General features: G+C 46.4%; 1 protein-coding gene across 1 annotated transcript in view; it reads left to right on the top strand.

Moving 5' to 3' along the window:
- The first annotated feature begins 4041 nt into the window (after positions 1-4041).
- The window catches only part of TGFB2 (transforming growth factor beta 2), a 224101-nt gene continuing 207783 nt past the window's right edge, over positions 4042-20359 (top strand). The window contains exon 1 of the mRNA XM_088454021.1: positions 4042-5111. Coding sequence (XP_088310147.1) covers positions 4763-5111 — 349 coding nt within the window. The 5' untranslated portion in view covers positions 4042-4762. The remainder of the gene's footprint in view (positions 5112-20359) is intronic.

The following is a 20359-nucleotide window of genomic DNA, read 5'->3' as shown; positions in this document are numbered from 1 at the left end:
GTCTCCCATTTGTGTGTATGTCTCCCATATGTATGTATGTCTCCCATTTGTGTGTATGTCTCCCATTTGTGTGTATGTCTCCCATTTGTGTGTATGTATCCCATATGTGTGTATGTCACCCATTTGTGTGTATGTCTCCCATATGTGTGTCTCCCATTTGTGTGTATGTCTCCCATATGTGTGTATGTCTCCCATATGTGTGTATGTCTCCCATTTGTGTGTATGTCTCCCATATGTATTTGTTTACCATTTGTGTGTTTGTGTTTCCCATTTGTGTGTTTGTGTTTCCCATTTGTGTGTATGTCTCCCATGTGTATGTCTCCCATTTATGTGTATATCTCCCATATGTGTGTATGTCTCCCATATATGTGTCTCCCATTTGTGTGTATGTCTCCCATTTGTGTGTATGTCTCCCATATGTTTATGTCTCTCATATGTGTGTATGTCTCCCACATGTATTTATGTTTCCCATTTGTGTGTATGTCTCCCATTTGTGTGTTTGTGTTTCCCATTTGTGTGTATGTCTCCCATGTGTATGTCTCCCATTTGTGTGTATGTCTCCCATTTGTGTGTATGTCTCCCATATGTGTGTATGTTTCCCATTTGGGCGTATGTCTCCCATTTGTGTGTATGTCTCCCATATGTATGTATGTCTCCCATTTGTGTGTATGTCTCCCATTTGTGTGTATGTCTCCCATTTGTGTGTATGTATCCCATATGTGTGTATGTCACCCATTTGTGTGTATGTCTCCCATATGTGTGTCTCCCATTTGTGTGTATGTCACCCATTTGTGTGTATGTCTCCCATATGTGTGTATGTCTCCCATTTGTGTGTATGTCTCCCATATGTATTTATGTTTCCCATATGTATTTATGTTTCCCATTTGTGTGTTTGTGTTTCTCATTTGTGTGTATGTCTCCCATGTGTATGTCTCCCATTTATGTGTATGTCTCCCATATGTGTGTATGTCTCCCATATATGTGTCTCCCATTTGTGTGTATGTCTCCCATTTGTGTGTATGTCTCCCATATGTTTATGTCTCCCATATGTGTGTATGTCTCCCACATGTATTTATGTTTCCCATTTGTGTGTATGTCTCCCATTTGTGTGTTTGTGTTTCCCATTTGTGTGTATGTCTCCCATGTGTATGTCTCCCATTTGTGTGTATGTCTCCCATTTGTTTGTATGTCTCCCATTTGGGCGTATGTCTCCCATATGTGTGTGTGTCTCCCATATGTTTATGTCTCCCATTTGTGTGTATGTCTCCCATATGTGTCCATGTCTCCCATATGTGTTGGATGTCTCACATATGTGTGTATGTCTCCAATTTGTGTGTATGTCTCCCATATGTATTTATGTTTCCCATTTGTGTGTATGTCTCCCATTTGTGTGTATGTTTCCCATTTGTGTGTATGTCTCCCATGTGTATGTCTCCCATTTGTGTGTATGTCTCCCATTTGTGTGTATGTCTCCCATATGTGTGTATGTCTCCCATTTGTGTGTATGTCTCCCGTGTGTATGTCTCCCATTTGTTTGTATGTCTCCCATTTGTGTGTATGTCTCCCATATGTGTGTATGTCTCCCATTTGTGTATATGTCTCCCATATGTAAACCACTTTTTTTTCTACTCACTCTCCACTTGCCACACACCTTCTCTACCCTCGTCTTCCTAGACGCTTAGGTGGCGCCCATGTCCCTGTCCGTTCCCTTAAAATTTAAATTCAACAACAGTGTGAATGTGGTGAGCATTGCTGTCATAGAGATGTTTTGCCTTGCACTCAGGCTTCCCTAATGTATGTTTCCAGTGTGTATTCACTTGGATAAACTCATGTAGTTTTAAACAACGGCTGTCAATTGGCTCCATTTTTTTATTTGCCCTGGTCGCCAACTTCCCTAGTTACGCCTCTGCTCCCGACAGCAACTAATGACCACCGTGGACCATTTCCTCCTGGCTCCTGTCCTCTTTTTTTTGCTAATTTCCACCTTCCCCCTGGCTTTGTCCCTCCTATCTTTTTCTGCATCCCACCCCCCCTGCCAGCCAGGTCTCTGACCTGACATTACCCACCGTGATCACTGCAGTGTATCAGGCAGTGGCTGGACTGGTGACTGGAAAGTAGAACAGAATTGACAGAATCAATGTCCATACTGTGCAGCAGTTCTGTGTGGCTGGCGAGAGGCAGGGGTACCCCAGTGGTGACATCACCACTCTCCGTACACAGGGGTAAAGTTACAGCAGTGACATCACCACTCTCCGTACACAGGGGTACAGTTACAGCAGTGACATCTCCACTCTCCGTACACAGGGGTACAGTTACAGCAGTGACATCACCACTCCCCGTACACAGGGGTACAGTTACAGCAGTGACATCACCACTCCCCGTACACAGGGGTAAAGTTACAGCAGTGACATCACCACTCTCCGTACACAGGGTTACAGTTACAGCAGTGACATCACCACTCTCCGTACGCAGGGTTACAGTTACAGCAGTGACATCACCACTCTCCGTACACAGGGGTACAGTTACAGCAGTGGCATCACCACTCCCCGTACGCAGGGTTACAGTTACAGCAGTGACATTACCACTCTCCGTACGCAGGGGTACAGTTACAGCAGTGACATCACCACTCCCCATACGCAAGTGTACAGTTACAACAGTGACATCACCACTCCCCATACACAGGGGTACAGTTACAGCAGTGACATTACCACTCTCTGTACACAGTGGTACAGTTACAGCAGTGACATCACCACTCCCCGGACACAGGGGTACAGTTACAGCAGTGATATCACCACTCCCCGGACACAGGGGTACAGTTACAGCAGTGACACCACCACTCTCCGTACACAGGGGTACAGTTACAGCAGTGACATCACCACTCTCCGTACGCAGGGGTACAGTTACAGCAGTGACATCACCACTATCCGTACGCAGGGTTACAGTTACAGCAGTGACATCACCACTCTCCATACGCAGGGGTACAGTTACAGCAGTGACATCACCACTCCCCGTACTCAGGGGTAGTTACAGCAGTGACATCACCACTCCCCGTACGCAGGGGTACAGTTACAGCACTGACATCACCACTCTCCGTACACAGGGGTACAGTTACATCACCACTCCCCGTATACAAGGATGCAGTTACAGCAGTGACATCACCACTCTCCGTACACAGGGGTACAGTTACAGCAGTGTAATCACCACTCTCCGTACAGAGGGGTAGTTACAGCAGTGACATCACCACTCTCCGTACGCAGGGGTACAGTTACAGCAGTGATATCACCACTCCCTGTACACAGAGGTACAGTTACAGAAGTGACATCACCACTCTCCATACACAGGGGTACAGTTACAGCAGTGACATCACCACTCTCCGTACACAGGGGTACAGTTACAGCAGTGACATCACCACTCTCCGTACACAGTGGTACAGTTACAGCAGTGACATCACCACTCCTCGTACACAGGCGTACAGTTACAGCAGTGACATCACCACTCGCCGTACACAGGGGTACAGTTACAGCAGTGACATCACCACTTTCCGTGCACAGGGGTACAGTTACAGCAGTGACATCACCACTCTCCGTACACAGTGGTACAGTTACAGCAGTGACATCACCACTCTCCGTACAGAGGGGTACAGTTACAGCAGTGACATCATCACTATCCGTACACAGGGGTACAGTTACAGCAGTGACATCACCACTCTCCGTGCACAGGGGTACAGTTACAGCAGTGACATCACCACTCTCCGTACACAGTGGTACAGTTACAGCAGTGACATATGCCATGCACTGTCAGTACATAGCTAGGTGCAATGCCAGGCAGTAGGGATATCCCATGTTACACTGAGCCAGTCCCCTCTCCCTGTCCCCTGAGTGCATTTTGCTCTCACACAGGGATCCCTCTAATACACCCCACGTCACTTTGTGGAAAGCAAACACGTGGTGCAGGGAGACCTTATAAATGTGAGAGCTGCCCTGATGCTATGTATGTGCTGGCAGCAGACTGTCCCGGGCAGGCAGTGAGAGAGGCTGACACATGGGGCAGAGTGTAATAGCGGTGTGCACTGCAGCCAGCTAGGAGGGGAGAGCACACACACACACACATAGACACACACACACATAGACACACACTGGAGGGGAGCTGCTCTGCTGCTGCACACTCTGCACTTCTAGGAGACCTGGATGCAGCCTACGGGACACGTCGGATCTCTCTCACTCAGCCCCCAGCAGCCTATGTGCAGCCTCTTACCAGGGATTGTGCAGCGCCTTAGCTGGGATTGTGCAGCGCGTTAATTGGGATTCTGCAGCGCCTCTACTAGGATTGTGCAGCGCCTTAGCTGGGATTGTGCAGCGCCTTAGCTGGGATTGTGCAGCGCCTTAGCTGGGATTGTGCAGCGCCTTAGCTGGGATTGTGCAGCGCTTTACCAGGGATTGTGCAGCGCTTTACCAGGGATTGTGCAGCGCTTTACCAGGGATTGTGCAGCGCTTTAGCTGGGACCTGGAGCCTGTGTGCTGGGAGGTGATCAGGAGTCTCCTTCCCTGGCAGCGCCTGTGCAGTCTGTCACCTACATGAGGACACCTCTGCCCCGGACCCCGGACCCCGCAGCTGTCACCCATCTCATCTCTGTCATTCCTGGAATTTATTCTTTATTAGTTTTACAAGTTGTTTTTTTACTTTGGAAACTTTTGGGAAACTTTTTCCGTTGCTCCTTTTGCGCATCTGACGCTTGGTGGCCGCTGCGCAGTGTGCGGGGAAGATGCGCTGCTACCTGCTGAGCCTGCTCCTGGCCCTGGCCCTGGCCGCAGGGGCCCTCAGCCTCTCTACCTGCAGCACCCTGGACATGGATCAGTTCATGCGCAAACGGATAGAGGCGATCCGGGGGCAGATCCTCAGCAAGCTGAAGCTCACCAGCCCCCCGGAGAAGTTCCCGGAGCCCGAGGAGGTCTCCCAGGATGTCATCGCCATCTACAACAGCACCCGGGACCTGCTGCAGGAGAAAGCCACCCAGAGGGCGATCATCTGCGAGGCGGAGAGGACCGACGAGGAATACTACGCCAAGGAGGTGTACAAGATCGATTTCCTGCCCCCTCCTTTCCCCTCTGAAAGTAAGTGCCCCCCAGGGGGTGATCACTGGGCGAGGATATGGCATTGCATGGGTATGATGTGCTGCTATCTATATATGTATCTATCTATATGTGTCACCCATAGGTCACACTGTACATTGTATCAGTACTTCCCTGATGTTATCTATATGTGTATCTGTCTATATGTGTATCTGTCTATATGTGTATCTATCTATATGTGCCCTAATACAGGCATTATAGGTGTATGTACATTGTATCAGTACTTCCCTGATGCTATCTATATGTGTACCTATCTATATGTGCCCTAATACAGGCATTATAGGTGTATGTACATTGTATCAGTACTTCCCTGATGCTATCTATATGTGTACCTATCTATATGTGCCCTAATACAGGCATTATAGGTGTATGTACATTGTATCAGTACTTCCCTGATGCTATCTATATGTGTACCTATCTATATGTGCCCTAATACAGGCATTATAGGTGTATGTACATTGTATCAGTACTTCCCTGATGCTATCTATATGTGTACCTATCTATATGTGCCCTAATACAGGCATTATAGGTGTATGTACATTGTATCAGTACTTCCCTGATGCTATCTATATGTGTACCTATCTATATGTGCCCTAATACAGGCATTATAGGTGTATGTACATTGTATCAGTACTTCCCTGATGCTATCTATATGTGTACCTATCTATATGTGCCCTAATACAGGCATTATAGGTGTATGTACATTGTATCAGTACTTCCCTGATGCTATCTATATGTGTACCTATCTATATGTGCCCTAATACAGGCATTATAGGTGTATGTACATTGTATCAGTACTTCCCTGATGCTATCTATATATGTATCTATCTATATGTGCCCTAATACAGGCATTATAGGTGTATGTACATTGTATCAGTACTTCCCTGATGCTATCTATATATGTATCTATCTATATGTGCCCTAATACAGGCATTATAGGTGTATGTACATTGTATCAGTACTTCCCTGATGCTGCTTCCTACTTAGGGCCGTATTGACTTGGTTAAGCACCGGCTATAGTTTTCCATGCCGGACTTTTCGCCTACATCACGAATTTAGGCCGCGGAAACTTATCGTGCGCGTACCCGCTATTCGCCCTATTCAAATCCAAAGTATGCGAAAATGGTGACACGCGAAGTAAGAACAGGCGGAAAGTGGTGTCAGAATCGGGGAAATCAGCCTGAACCCCCTAAAAAGATGCAGAAACATTGTGGATCTATGTAGTAGTGCCCGATTAGCCCTTATAAAACTATTGGGGTACTTAAGTTGGTACAATAGCCTCTAATTAGCGTCTTTGCACAAGTGGTGAAGAATGGCATAAAGCAGGATTTCTGGGTGTAAATAAGTAGTCCTGGCACATTTGGGGTACCTGAGAATGGGGGCTAGCATCTTTTACTGTCTCTAAAGTGAAATTCCTCCGTCATACAAGCACCTGCAACCCCAAAAACACTTGACCCCTTCTTAGAGCACCCCCAGACCCTTAATTTGCTAGTTTGCGAAGTTGTCCCCCCACTTTGTGCTTTTTCACCCCCAAATTCAAAGTACTTTTTTGGGGTGTACTTAATTTTCTTTTGACACAGTTATCCTTTGGGGGGCTGTCCCCAGGGTTCTGAGTGGGTTCCCCGCCTTTACACCCAAAAACAAAAATTTAGCACTTCTTTCTCCTGCTATTCAGGGGCGTATCTTTTTCGCCTATTACATTGCGGTGACTTTACGCATACGCGAAAAGCGGATGGAATTGAATACGGAGATAAGTTTCCGACAGGGGAAAAGTCGCAATCGGCAATACTTTTTCATGGATCTCTGCTTTTCGCATCTAATTGAATACGGCCCTTAGTTATACAGTAGTTGTATTATCTGCCATTCTCTGGGCGCCCCTTCCCTCTATGGCCACGGGGATTCAGTATGATTTACTGGTTCAAATCCCGACAGCGGCAGCCCGGCAGCAGTGATAATCCCGATCGTCGAAAGGTAAGTACCTATTCTACACCCTAACACTCCCTTAGGGGTGCCTAACCCTAACCCACCTGTCCCCACCGCCTCAACCTAAGTCCCCTGGGGGTGCCTAACCCTAACCTCCCCCCGGGATGCCTAACCTTAAACCTCCCTCCCCCTAGCCTAAACCTAACCTCCCTTAGGGGTGCCTAACCCTAACCCCCCCTCCAAGTGCCTAACCCTAACCCACCCGTCCCCACCGCCACAACCTAAGTCCCCCGGGGTGCCTAACCCTAACCTCCCCCCGGGATGCCTAACCTTAAACCTCCCTCCCCCTAGCCTAAACCTAACCTCCCTTAGGGGTGCCTAACCCTAACCCCCCCTCCAAGTGCCTAACCCTAACCCACCCGTCCCCACCACCACAACCTAAGTCCCCCGGGGGTGCCTAACCCTAACCTCCCCCCGGGATGCCTAACCTTAAACCTCCCTCCCCCTAGCCTAAACCTAACCTCCCTTAGGGGTGCCTAACCCTAACCCCCCCTTCAAGTGCCTAACCCTAACCCACCCGTCCCCACCGCCACAACCTAAATCCCCCGGGGTGCCTAACCCTAACCTCCCCCCGGGATGCCTAACCTTAAACCTCCCTCCCCCTAGCCTAAACCTAACCTCCCTTAGGGGTGCCTAACCCTAACCCCCCCTCCAAGTGCCTAACCCTAACCCACCCGTCCCCACCGCCACAACCTAAGTCCCCCGGGGGTGCCTAACCCTAACCTTCCCCCGGGATGCCTAACCTTAAACCTCCCTCCCCCTAGCCTAAACCTAACCTCCCTTAGGGGTGCCTAACCCTAACCCCCCCTCCAAGTGCCTAACCCTAACCCACCCGTCCCCACCGCCACAACCTAAGTCCCCCGGGGTGCCTAACCCTAACCTCCCCCCGGGATGCCTAACCTTAAACCTCCCTCCCCCTAGCCTAAACCTAACCTCCCTTAGGGGTGCCTAACCCTAACCCCCCCTCCAAGTGCCTAACCCTAACCCACCCGTCCCCACCGCCACAACCTAAGTCCCCCGGGGGTGCCTAACCCTAACCCTCCCTCCCCCTAGCCTAAACCTAACCTCCCGGGGGGGGTGCCTAACCCTAAGTTCCCCGGGAACCCTAGTCCTAACACCCCACCCCACCCCCCACGGCTGTCCGCGCCCGGCTTACCTTCGATCGGTAAGCTGGGTGTCGGGCTCCCGGCGTAGGGAAAATTACAGACGCCTGTCATTTAACTCTTGCCGGGATTAGACAGTTGGGAAGCTGGCAGTCGGGTTTCCGTCCATCAGCTTCCCGGCCAGGGTTTGTATACTGTACTTACATTTCTAATAACACTACACCCCCGCTCATCATCACCCACCAGTGCCCTCTATATATGTACTTTGCTTGTGTCCTCTATACAGTGATATCAGGGGTTACTAACGCCATGGAATAGTGTTTTGCACCCTTAGGTTACCTGTAGTGCTGTTTGGGGCATCAGTATTATACCCAGCAGAGGTGACAATGCATTGTGCCCCCAGCTGAGCCAGGTGACTGTGGGGAACCTGCAGTGATGCCCCCATACAGTAGTAGAAGCTTATGGGCACTGGGAGGTGAATGCAGATTTGTGATACAATGAAGCAAAATGCAGATTGGGAGCCGACTCCTGGAAACTGACCTGCAGCCAGGAGGTTTTGCAATGTACTATTATTGACTGCACTGCTGGGGACAGAATAATTAACCCCTTCCTAGCTCACGTGGGGCTGTGATAACTTCACATTAGAAGGAAACTTTAGGAGGTTGCATATGAGTTAAATACAACTTACATCACCCCTGGTTTGGTTTCTGTCTCCCACACAATCTGCATCCAGGATTGTAGAGTTAGCAGTGAGGTCACCATAGGGGGCTGCAAGCTCTGTGCACTCCCAGCAATGATAGAGTATTGTGTATGGGCCTTACTACATCTGTAGCAAATTGCCTGACAATTACATCTGTGATAATAATAGCTGCCACTCAGATGGTCCCATGTCCCGTTTATTGCCTGTGCGAGGGCTCTATAAGAGGGTAAACTGGAACCACATGAAGCCAAAGAATTATTCTGTGCTACAAAGAGCATAAAGTATGACTTGTAGTGTGTTACATAGTACTCCTGTTACTCCTGCCTAAGCCTGTAATACACCTGTAATACTCCTAGGTAGTTTTACAGGTTTTTAATGGCACCTAAAGCAATGGTAGCATTTGACAACTAGATAATGTACTGTGACTGCTATATTAATGCATCTATAAAGTGTATTCATGTAGAGCTAAATGATCAGAGCTGCTGCATAACATCTTGTAAAGTACAGTTGTCAATCATGGATAACTACAACTTCTTCTTTTGTCATAAAAGCAGCATTTCTCATTCTTATCTAACAAGAGGTTCTGAAGCAGCTGCAGTAATGACAACATTGGCTGTGATCACACACACAGATCATTCCTATGTCCATCATCTGCTTGCAATGCATGTAATTATAATGTAATGTAGTATATTCTACAAGGCGTTTAATTCCCTCGGTTTCCCAGGTAACAATTCATTACTTGCTACAACCACATGAATATTTCACATACATGGTTTTTCTTATAAGTTATTATTGCAAAATGTCATTAAAGTATACTTAGCGCCTGCGCATTGGTAGAGACCGGGTTGTACTGTACATGTTGCACCTCCTGTAATTTTAGTTATACACACAGTCACCATATATACAAAGTATGAAAACAATGGCTATGTATATAGTAGTTTGAGGTTTTGCAGTATACACACTTTTTTTTTAAGTGTAACAAATTTGGGCTTATTTACTAGAATTAAGATGCAGTCAGCTTCATGCACCAATAGAGGGCGCCAGAAGCACATCACACCTGGCTGCAGAGGATCGCGGCATATCATCTGACTATTACACTGCTGTATAATCGCAAGAGTGGGGGAGAGGATTTCACAGATTGTCCAAATTAATTTCACAGAAACCACAAAAGTACACTGCAAATTATTTAAATACAAGCCACTATGTATGTAACAAGTAGGGCAGTAGGATATTTCAAATAAATATATATATATATATATATATATATATATATATATATACACATATACACACAAGTTAAATGGACTGTTTTTCCTCTACACTACTTACAATTAAGCTAACCCTCTTGTGAATTCCCTTTTATACGTGGCCACAATATATTAAAGTAAAATGTTTAAAATAACAATTGTGTAGAGCATGAAATAATGAATAAGTTACACAAACAGTGCAGCTCTCAGTACAAGGTCAGACGCTGAATCTGGTATCATGGGAAAGACGCGTAGTTCATCTTTACAACATAGTTATTAGTGAGCAGGGCCCAGCTATTTTGGAACTATTACAAATATGCGCTAATTATACCCGCTGTAAGCTATATACTGCATTGCTGATAGCCCTCGCTAAGCCATTTTGGAAGATATATTTAGCACTTGTCAGATTTAAAAGAAAAACTATGAAAGACAGCGTAAATATCCCAAGGCAAATTTCGCTTTAAATATTATCTTTGGCAATGTACGCCATTTATATATAGTTAATACGGATAGATGTGGCACAGCGCCAATCTTCTAGGATACATTTTAGACAAGAAAAGTATTTAAGGGAGATATAAATAATTATGTCAACTTCTCAGGAAGATTCAAATAGTTTTCAGACGTATTCATCCATCTGTACACGTGCGCTGTTATACAGAGTCAAACATTTTGCTAAGGGATTACCGGCAGTTTTATAAATTAGTTAAATATCTCATTTCTTTTGTCAACATACTTACGTTGGGCTTAGAAAAATGTAAATGTTCTGTTAAGCTCATGTATTATACAATGTCCTTCTCCCTTCCTCTTATAATACCAGATATTATCGTGCAGAAATAAAGGCCTCTGTGCCATGTACCCGTACCCTGGCATCGTCGTGTACCCGTACCCCTGCATCGCTGTATATCCGTACATCTGTGTACCCGTACCCTGGCATCATCGGGTACCCTGGCATCGTCGTGTACCCCTGCATCGCTGTGTATCCGTACATCTGTGTACCCGTATCCCCAGCATCGTCGTGTACCCGTATCCCCGGTATCATCGTGTACCCGTATCCCTTGCATCGTCATGTACCCATACATCTGTGTACCCGTACCCTTGCATCACTGTGTACCCATACCCTTGCATCGCTGTGTATCCGTACATCTCTGTGTACCCGTACCCTTGCGTCGTATGTACCCGTACCCTGGCATCACTGTGTACCCGTACCCTTGCAACACCATGTACCCACACATCTGTGTACCCATACCCAGGCATCACTGTGTACCCATACCCTTGCATCGTATGTATCCGTACCCTTGCATCACCATGTACCCATACATCTCTGTGTACCCTTGCTTGGCCGTGTACCCGTACATCTCTGTGTACCCGTACGCTGACATTGCTGTGTACCCATACCCTGGCATCGCTGTGTACCCATACCCTGGCATCGCTGTGTACCCATACCCTGGCATCGCTGTGTATCCGTACGCTCATAGTTTCAGGACATGGCATTGAACTATTACCCAGGTTTCTTTTCACAGTATACTTATGACATTATCTTTGCTTCTCTGCGGCAAATAATATATTATTCATGTCTGGAAACACTTTATTTTCCTCTTTATAAGGCCTGAGCCTATGCCCCTTTATAAGGCCTGAGCCTATGCCCCTTTATAAGGCCTGAGCCTATGCCCCTTTATAAGGCCTGAGCCTATGCCCCTTTATAAGGCCTGAGCCTATGTTCTCTTTAGAAGGCCTGAGCCTATGCCCCTTTATAAGGCCTGAGCCTATGTTCTCTTTAGAAGGCCCGAGCCTATGCCCCTTTATAAGGCCCGAGCCTATGCCCCTTTATAAGGCCTGAGTCTATGTTCTCTTTAGAAGGCCCGAGCCTATGCCCCTTTATAAGGCCCGAGTCTATGTTCTCTTTAGAAGGCCCGAGCCTATGCCCCTTTATAAAGCCTGAGCCTATGCCCCTTTATAAGGCCTGAGCCTATGCCCCTTTATAAGGCCTGAGCCTATGCCCCTTTAGAAGGCCTGAGCCTATGCCCCTTTAGAAGGCCTGAGCCTATGCCCCTTTAGAAGGCCTGAGCCTATGCCCCTTTATAAGGCCTGAGCCTATGCCCCTTTAGAAGGCCTGAGCCTATGCCCCTTTATAAGGCCTGAGCCTATGCCCCTTTATAAGGCCTGAGCCTATGCCTCTTTATAAGGCCTGAGCCTATGCCCCTTTATAAGGCCTGAGCCTATGCCCCTTTATAAGGCCCGAGTCTATGTTCTCTTTATAAGGCCCGAGTCTATGTTCTCTTTATAAGGCCCGAGTCTATGTTCTCTTTATAAGGCCCGAGTCTATGCCCCTTTATAAGGCCCGAGTCTATGTTCTCTTTAGAAGGCCCGAGCCTATGCCCCTTTATAAGGCCTGAGTCTGTGTTCTCTTTAGAAGGCCTGAGCCTATGCCTCTTTATAAGGCCTGAGCCTATGCCCCTTTATAAGGCCTGAGCCTATGCCCCTTTATAAGGCCTGAGTCTATGTTCTCTTTAGAAGGCCTGAGCCTATGCCTCTTTATAAGGCCTGAGCCTATGCCTCTTTAGAAGGCCTGAGCCTATGCCCCTTTATAAGGCCTGAGCCTATGCCCCTTTATAAGGCCCGAGTCTATGTTCTCTTTATAAGGCCCGAGTCTATGTTCTCTTTATAAGGCTCGGGTCTGTGCCTCTTTATAAGGCCCGGGTCTGTGCCTCTTTATAAGGCCCGGGTCTGTGCCTCTTTTATCTCCCTTACATACATAGCATGATGCCCACAGGAACAGATACAAATGTTTGTACAACCGTATTAGTAAAGGCGGAAGTTGCCTCACAGCACGTTACAGAGAGACCAGACACCCGTTTACTCCGGGTGCTGAAAGCACGGCCTTATATCATAGCTGTCAGTAACTGGTTTATATTAAACACCACACTATTTATATTATGTCTTTTATCACTTAAGGCAGAAATCCTACATATAAGATTTGTATTAGACAAGTACCTGATGGGCATGAGTAATTTTCTCAGCTGTCCTCCTACATACATGAGAACCGAGGAGAGGGGGGGCACTCTTGGCCCAGGCTTCTTGGAGGAACCCGGCAGGGGGCGGGGGCCGTGCTCCCCATAACAGGCAGCGGCACATCATGCAGGGATATAGGAGCGGTCGTCTCCTCTCTATACCTGCAAGATGTTTTGGGTGGAGCTATTGCACTGATCTGCCCCTGGATCTGCCCCTGTCTGAGCAGCCCCTGTGCAGCACTTGGCATAGTTTTTCACATACATTTTTAGGGGATGTGGCCTCTCTCCGAGTACCCAGGCCCGTCATAGCTCTTGATGGCTCTGGCCCTGCCTACATATTAATATCTCTTTCAAAATATCTCAGGAGGGAAAACAAGTATTGCTGTCAGACACAGGCTCTCAGGATGTCATGTGATTGTAGAGGGGTGAGAAAGAGGAGGGATGTTACAGTGCATACAAAGCTCAGAGGGGGTGTTACAAAGCCTCTTTTCACTTATTCATGTACTTTTAGACTGTGCTTACCATGGTAGTTTAAGACACTCTGCAAAATCGTTAATTATTAACACAGCCTGAAAAAATAGGTGTAATGGTAAATATCAATATCTTACATACAGCTTACTACAACAGAGCGTTCCACCACAGACCATACAGCTTACTACAACAGAGCGTTCCACCACAGACCATACAGCTTACTACAACAGAGCGTTCCACCACAGACCATACAGCTTACTACAACAGAGCGTTCCACCACAGACCATACAGCTTACTACAACAGAGCGTTCCACCACAGACCATACAGCTTACTACAACAGAGCGTTCCACCACAGACCATACAGCTTACTACAACAGAGCGTTCCACCACAGACCATACAGCTTACTACAACAGAGCGTTCCACCACAGACCATGCATCTTACTACAACAGAGCGTTCTACCACACACCAAACAGCTTACTATAACATAGCGTTCTACCACACACCATACAGCTTACTATAACATAGCATTCCGTCACAGACCATACAGCTTACCATAGCATAGCGTTCTATCACAGACCATACAGCTGTGATATAGAACTATAACATAGCATTCCACCACAGACCATACAGCTTACTATAACATACCATTCCACCACACACCATACAGCTTACTATAACATAGCATTCTACCACACACCATACAGCTTACTATAACATAGCATTCTACCACACACCATACAGCTTACTATAACATAGCGTTCTACCTCAGACCATACAGCTTACTATAGCATAGCGTTCTACCACAGACCATACAGCTTACTATAGCATAGTGTTCTATCACAGACCATACAGCTTACTATAGCATAGCATTCTGTCATAGACCATACAGCTTACTATAACATAGCATTCTACCACACACCATACAGCTTACTATAACATAGCATTCTACCACACACCATACAGCTTACTATAACATAGCATTCTACCACACACCATACAGCTTACTATAACATAGCATTCCACCACACACCATACAGCTTACTATAACATAGCATTCCACCACAGACCATACAGCTTACTATAACATAGCGTTCTATCACACACCATACAGCTTACTATAACATAGCATTCCATCACAGACCATACAGCTTACTATAACAGTGTTCTACCACACACCATACAGCTTACTATAATAGCGTTCTACCACAGACCATACAGCTTACTATAACATAGCGTTCTACCACAGACCATACAGCTTACTATAACATAGCATTCCACCACAGACCATACAGCTTACTATAACATAGCATTCTACCACAGACCATACAGCTTACTATAACATAGCATTCTACCACAGACCATACAGCTTACTATAACATAGTGTTCTATCACACACCATACAGCTTTCTATAACATAGCATTCTATCACACACCATACAGCTTACTATAACATAGCGTTCTACCACAGACCATACAGCTTACTATAACATAGCATTCCACCACAGACCATACAGCTTACTATAACATAGCATTCTACCACAGACCATACAGCTTACTATAACATAGTGTTCTATCACACACCATACAGCTTACTATAACATAGCATTCTACCACAGACCATACAGCTTACTATAACATAGCGTTCTATCACAGACCATACAGCTTACTATAACATAGTGTTCTATCACACACCATACAGCTTACTATAACATAGCGTTCTATCACACACCATACAGCTTACTATAACATAGCATTCTACCACAGACCATACAGCTTACTATAACATAGTGTTCTATCACACACCATACAGCTTACTATAACATAGCGTTCTATCACACACCATACAGCTTACTATAACATAGCATTCTACCACACACCATACAGCTTACTATAACATAGCATTCTACCACACACCATACAGCTTACTATAACATAGCGTTCTATCACACACCATACAGCTTACTATAACATAGCATTCTACCACACCATACAGCTTACTATAACATAGCATTCTACCACACACCATACAGCTTACTATAACATAGCATTCTACCACACACCATACAGCTTACTATAACATAGCATTCTACCACACACCATACAGCTTACTATAACATAGCGTTCTATCACAGACCATACAGCTTACTATAACATAGCGTTCTATCACACACCATACAGCTTACTATAACATAGCATTCTACCACACACCATACAGCTTACTATAACATAGCTCATAATAATTTTCACACATCACTGATCCTGTCCATGCTTCTGTGTTTATTGGCACAGATGCATGAAGCATGGATCTCCCAGATCCGAGCCTGCATCTGTATATCGCACACGATCTAATGAATATGCAAATCATTAGATCGTGCACGATAGATTGGGTGAATATAATGCAGCTTTTGCTGCACATTGTTTACTTTAGCTGCCGGAGAGAGTTCAAGGGAGATTGCATGCGACATCGGATTGTTTGCAAATCGCACCGTGTATGGGGCCTTTAGGGTTATATGATTATAATATATATTGCTCAATGTAAAGATAATAATGTTCATTTGATTATTTTCCTGACTAATTTCCACAAACCTGTAACTGGTTGTATTGTTCTTGGCTTGGTGACTTGTCCTAACCAGAAGTAGCTACTGTAGCTAAAGGAGGGAAGATTAAACACGTCCGCTATAACTAAGTTTGGTAACTGTAGTTGGGGAGGTGAATTATGACCTGGTAGAGATCTTTATATTTTGCCTCATATGTTTTCTACATGGATCCTATGTGAGCCACACGTAAATGCTTCCAGAATATTTTAACAACCTTCCAACTTAGGAAAGGATGTCCCTTTATATAGTATTATTCTCTTTTGGAAAGGGGGGTATCCACTAGACGATAAAGTTGAACGATAATGATAAAATAGTTCGATAATCGTTCAAACATCGTTTGCAAATCGTGCAGTAATTGTTTCTAACGATGTACGATGTGCACTCCCGCTGGTCGTTTGATCGTCTTCTCCATCTACTGAACATGCAGGTCAATTTCACTTGATTGCTTACACATCGTTCACGCTGAAAGATCAAACGATGAACCACTGTCTGCCCACTATAGCTGAAAGCTCTCAATCGCAGATTAAAACAACATAGTTTATTGTTAGATCTTTTGCAAATTGTTCAGAGTGGAAGATCATATTTCAAGGGAAAATCGTTAAGAGGTTGGACAGGGATAAAATCATCTAGTGGATGCCCCCCTTTAGTGTTCCCATCCACTACACGGCGGAGGCAGCCATATTGTTAGCTGATTCACTGTTCATACAGCCAATCAATTCAGTAGGAACCAACAAAATCACAGAAGCACAACTGTGATTGGTGTTCATGGTTCCCCTTGAATTTCATAGGCTGCATTCAAACCACTAGATCAGGGGTTCTCAAACTCTGTCCTCAGGACCCCACACAGGTCACGTTTTCCAGGTCACCCAGCAGGTGCGCAGGTGTACTCATTACTCACTGACACATTTTAAAAGATCCACAGGTGAAGTAATTACTTCACTTATGATTCTGTGAGGAGACCTGGAAAACATGCACTGTTTGGGGTCCTGAGGACCGAGTTTGAGAACATGTGTACTAGACTGATATGGGGGGTTGGGGGGAGGCGGTTACACACCAAACTCGATACCACAGTTTGCATTTCGCTGATTCAAGTTTTAACGTTTTTCCTCAATTGCTGATGAGGCTTAAACCATGTAACCACATAACGTGTAGGGTACAGGAAGGCGCTTATTCTAATGCTATGCCGGGGGTGCACGTGAAGTATATTCATGCTTATTGCATAATATTCGCTCTCTGATTTTCCATTAATGGTATTTGTATTTCTGGCTACATCCATCCACATTCTCCTAGAGAGAGATAACGGGAAGCAGCATAAACTTTAATTATAGTGAAGACACAAATCTTTTTTTAACATTTTCTCAGCAGTTGGGTAAAAATAGAATGATCTCATGGCTGGGACACAGGTGAATGCTGACACATGTGGTGGTTCCCGTATACAGATCAGTGGGGACACAGGTGAGCAGTTACAGGAGCAGGTTCCGGCTGCATATTGCGGTCACAGAGGGATATATACATCACTGATTATAATAAGGAGCTTCCTGACAAACTGCAGGTGACGTCGCATCTGCTACAATTGTGTACACAGCATAAACAAGGCTTCGGGTTCCTGAAAGACGTCTCCAAAGCTGACTTCCAGGTGAACAATAGGGGTTAAATGCAAGTTACTGCACATAGAGCCAAAATGTGCCGTCTATAATTATACCCAATGCAAAAAAAAAAAAGGATTGTAAGCTTCAATAGCAGGGGATTAGGAATTAGGGCTGATGATTGATTACAGACTAAAGAACGACAGACATTTAATGGCTGCTATCCAAAGCCGAGCGAAGGGCTTGGCCACAGGAAATCAGAAATTAGCACATAGGTCAAAGCAATTAAAGAATAGTCCCGTTTGCGGCTCCTGCAGAAAAGGCTCCAGGTTAGATTAGGTCATTTAGAGAAACTTGCTGACTCTCGCGGAATGGGCCGGAAGCTCCCGAAACCCGGGTCGCTCTCCCGGCCACCCGCGAGAAAGGGCAAGTCTGCTGGTCCGGCCGCCACTGGCAGTGGTTTAAAAAATAGCTCACACTAAAAGGAAAAAACAGTTTGCCAACGCCGACGTAGCCAAGGCAGCCCTAACAAGATCGGTGGGACAAACAGTATGGGCCCCCCAAATAGATCGCCGCCAGCACACCGCTATGCCAGGCTAGGGACACGATCGTGTGACATCAGCAGCACATCCACCTCCTGCCATCGCTTACCCCAGCAGGAGGGGCAGAAAGTCATTGGAAGCTGGTCTGTGTGTGTGTCACAGATGTCTATATCCAGTTGTAAGATCTTTTTAATTAGCTGCTGTGAATCTGCTCCTCGCTGGATATTTGAGCTACTCCAGGCTAGATTATTAGGCAGCTATCATAAATAGTGGGATCATTCTATTTGACATGTAATAACGTGAGTCATTAAATAATAGGTTCCTTCTGTGTGTATTACGATGTCTAGGGGACTCCGCACTGTACAGCTGTACTAGTTTGTTGCTTGCGTTGGGTTTTCATGTACCTGATGCGTCTTGTTTCTGGGGCTGTTAGTTTTATTCATAAACAAAGGTTTTAGGTACTGTGCTATGTACTGTCATTTTAATTTATTTATTTTTGCTATTTACTGCCATTTTCATCTATTAGCAGGGCACACACTAGACGATGTGTACCCAGGCTGACATTTGCTGATGCGTGCAGCGTCAGGGCGACGGCAGGGGCCATACTGCATTCAGCAGCATTGCCCTCACTAACGACATCCCCCATCAGCCCTGCATGTAGGGCCGATGGAGGATGTCACTGATGACCCGCGGGAGTGAGCATTGTCAGCAACATAGCGTGTACACACCAGACGATGTGCCTCATATGTCAGTCCGATCCTTAGTGTGTACCCAGCACTACGCTCTAAAAATGGTTTGTTTGAATATCCATTAGGCATGTTCCCAGAGGGTACCATATTGGCTTAACAGTGTGTGTGAGGGGCGCAGTGCCGGTGTACTCGCGTGTGAGGGGCGCAGTGCCGGTGTACTCGCGTGTGAGGGGCGCAGTGCCGGTGTACTCGCGTGTGAGGGGCGCAGTGCCGGTGTACTCGCGTGTGAGGGGCGCAGTGCCGGTGTACTCGCGTGTGAGGGGCGCAGTGCCGGTGTACTCGCGTGTGAGGGGCACAGTGCCGGTGTACTCGCGTGTGAGGGGCACAGTGCCGGTGTACTGCTGCTTAAGCTGGGTACACACCTATACAATTATCGGGCTGTTCATCTAATAATCGGGAGAACGGCCGTTGGGTCGTATAGGTGGGTACGCTGTCCTGATGCAGGAGCGTTAGCTGATAAACGGCTTTTAACGCTCCTGCAACGGTCGGGATCAGGAGGTCGCATCTTATGTACGGTTTAATATTTATCGACCCGATCCCATAGAAGCCCGTACACTCTGTGCTATGTCTGTGCAGCAGGTGACAGAGGGTCACACTGGGGACAGGTTTACCCGATCAGCCTGCAATCAAATACGTGTGTACCCAGCTTTAGGGGGCACTGCGTGCAGCGGCGCTGGAGCCGTTCTGTACATGAGCAGTCCACCCAACATTGGACTTGTACACAAACCATCGGGTGTGAAATGAGGGAGGGGTGAGAATTACAGAGCAGCACTGAATAAATGAGTAAATAGAAGAAGTTACATAGTGGGTAGGCATACAATCAGAAAGCTTGCAATACATGGGTAGAAGACATACTTGCCTACTCTCCAGGGACGACCGCGAGGCTCCAGAAAACCAGGTGGTCCTCTGGCTGCCCCGGAAAGTGGCCAAGTCTCCTGACCCCCATCCTCCCCTACCCCGGACCACTCACCCCCCCCCCCCCCCTTCCCTGCCACGGAATACTTGGCCATGCGATGTTGTGCTTAGTGAGAGGAAAGAAAGACCCTAGGAGCCGCCCATCTCTGGGAGTCAGGCTCATTTTCCAAAGACCAGGTATAAATGTTTTATATATGCAAGCTAATCACTTTAAACCACTGATGTCTTCCAAATGTTCTGTGGCCCGGGGTGAGGGTCCTCAGAAGACTGCATAGGTCTGGTGTCATGTCTGTGAGTTGTGCTGCATCACTCAGTTCCCACAGGAC

The sequence above is a fragment of the Taudactylus pleione genome, unplaced genomic scaffold, assembly GCF_031769625.1.
Source record: "Taudactylus pleione unplaced genomic scaffold, aTauple2 ptg000608l, whole genome shotgun sequence".
NCBI classification, from domain to species: Eukaryota; Metazoa; Chordata; class Amphibia; order Anura; family Myobatrachidae; genus Taudactylus; species Taudactylus pleione.
This window is presented reverse-complemented; position numbering and strand designations above follow the sequence as displayed.